At 44.9% G+C, this 1,473-nt stretch overlaps 1 protein-coding gene across 1 annotated transcript; it reads right to left on the bottom strand.

Annotated features, from left to right (window-relative positions):
- Window positions 1–173: 173 nt before the first annotated feature.
- LOC119344517 (disease resistance protein PIK6-NP-like) lies at window positions 174–1,467 on the bottom strand (the record flags this gene model as incomplete). The annotated part of the gene is made up of 1 exon (XM_037614923.1): window positions 174–1,467. A coding segment is annotated over one exon (1,059 nt), but the record flags the coding sequence as incomplete, so codon positions are not given.
- Window positions 1,468–1,473: the final 6 nt, after the last annotated feature.

Raw genomic sequence — 1,473 nt, 5'->3', positions numbered from 1 at the left:
TGATAATAATACATGAACAACATATGGGAATCTATTCCATCAAACATTAGCACAACAAACTCTGTTTTATTACATGAAAATGAAGACAATAAGTACAACACAGATAGTAGTGTTTGCTGAAACGTTGCATGACACGCAGTAAACAGGACAGTACAACGAAGAATAAACACCAGAGCATGCTGCTCACACGCACAAACACGCACACAGAAAGAGTCCAAGTATGCAGAGTACAGATAATTGAACCAAACACACATAAGACTGAAATAATCCGGCTTCAGTGACGAATGAGACTGGAAGAAAATGACCAGGCCTTCCTTCAGCTGCTTCGTTATTCAAGAATGATAAATGAGCCAGGCAAACACCAACCAAAGAGAGTTTCTGGTTGACGGAGAAAAATCGATCATTTGCTCATGGGGGTGAGGCAGCAACAACAGCTCCATCTTCTTGGTGTCCATGGCGTGGGTTGTGCTTAAATTCAGGATCATATGGGTGCTTTCCAAGTGCTCTTCTCACTGGGCCTGGGTTGCAGTCACCATTGAGCTCGAGCTTCTTCAACGACCAAAGGTCGCGTAATCCAGAAATAGACTCCATTTTGGCGAAAGACCACACAATCGTCTCAAGCTTGGGAGCCGCTTTAGTGTCAAAGGTAATGTTGGTGATGATGTCGCCATCGACGACCAAAGACTTGAGGCTCTTAAACTCCCCTTCCTTGAATGTTAGCCCGCTTCCGGTGTATGAATTGCGCCGAAGACTGAGACAACGCAGAGCTGCAAGTTTGCCAAGGATGCATATATAGTCTTCTGTCAGGTAAGTCTCGCTCAGTGTTAACTTGGTAAGCTGATCAAGCTCTGCAATCCACAAGAGGAGCCCACTTGTGATGCCGCTGATTTTCAGGCTTTGAAGAAGTTTCGGAGGCGAGACTAATGTGACCACCTCCTCTGCACCAAGAGTATCCCCAACTTCGGGTGTTTGGTTGATCTGGATTGACAAGGAGAGGAGGCTACCATGCAATTTCTCAACCTGTTGCAATAGATGACCGAAGCTACCTTTCTTACCAGAAAGAATCACACCCAATTTCCTCAGCTGTAACAGATGACCAACATCAATTGAATCATCAGCATTGTCAGAAACAACACGAGACAATATCTCTAATTTCTTCATTCCTCTGACACCGCTGGGAAGGCGCATAGCCGTAAATGACTCCTGAAACCTATCAGAGTTGTTGCCCTGGCCAGCAAGCAGATGCTTTAGCATAGGAAGCATGATTGATTTTGTTGGGAATGACTGTACCGCTGTTTGCCGGATGTCCAACGTCTCTAGCCGCTGCAGCTTCTTGATTTGCTTAGGCAGTTCAGTGATATCTGTGTTCCTGAGGCTCAAGTATTTGAGCAGTATTATTTTACAGATGCTCTTCAAATGTTGCTTCTTTAAGCCTCTGCAACCTTCTAGATCCAGCATCTTCATTAGCTGCCA

This window comes from Triticum dicoccoides, unplaced genomic scaffold (genome assembly GCF_002162155.2).
Source record: "Triticum dicoccoides isolate Atlit2015 ecotype Zavitan unplaced genomic scaffold, WEW_v2.0 scaffold171653, whole genome shotgun sequence".
NCBI classification, from domain to species: domain Eukaryota; kingdom Viridiplantae; phylum Streptophyta; class Magnoliopsida; order Poales; family Poaceae; genus Triticum; species Triticum dicoccoides.
Note: the sequence above shows the minus strand (reverse complement) of the source record. Positions and strands in the feature narration are given on the sequence as shown.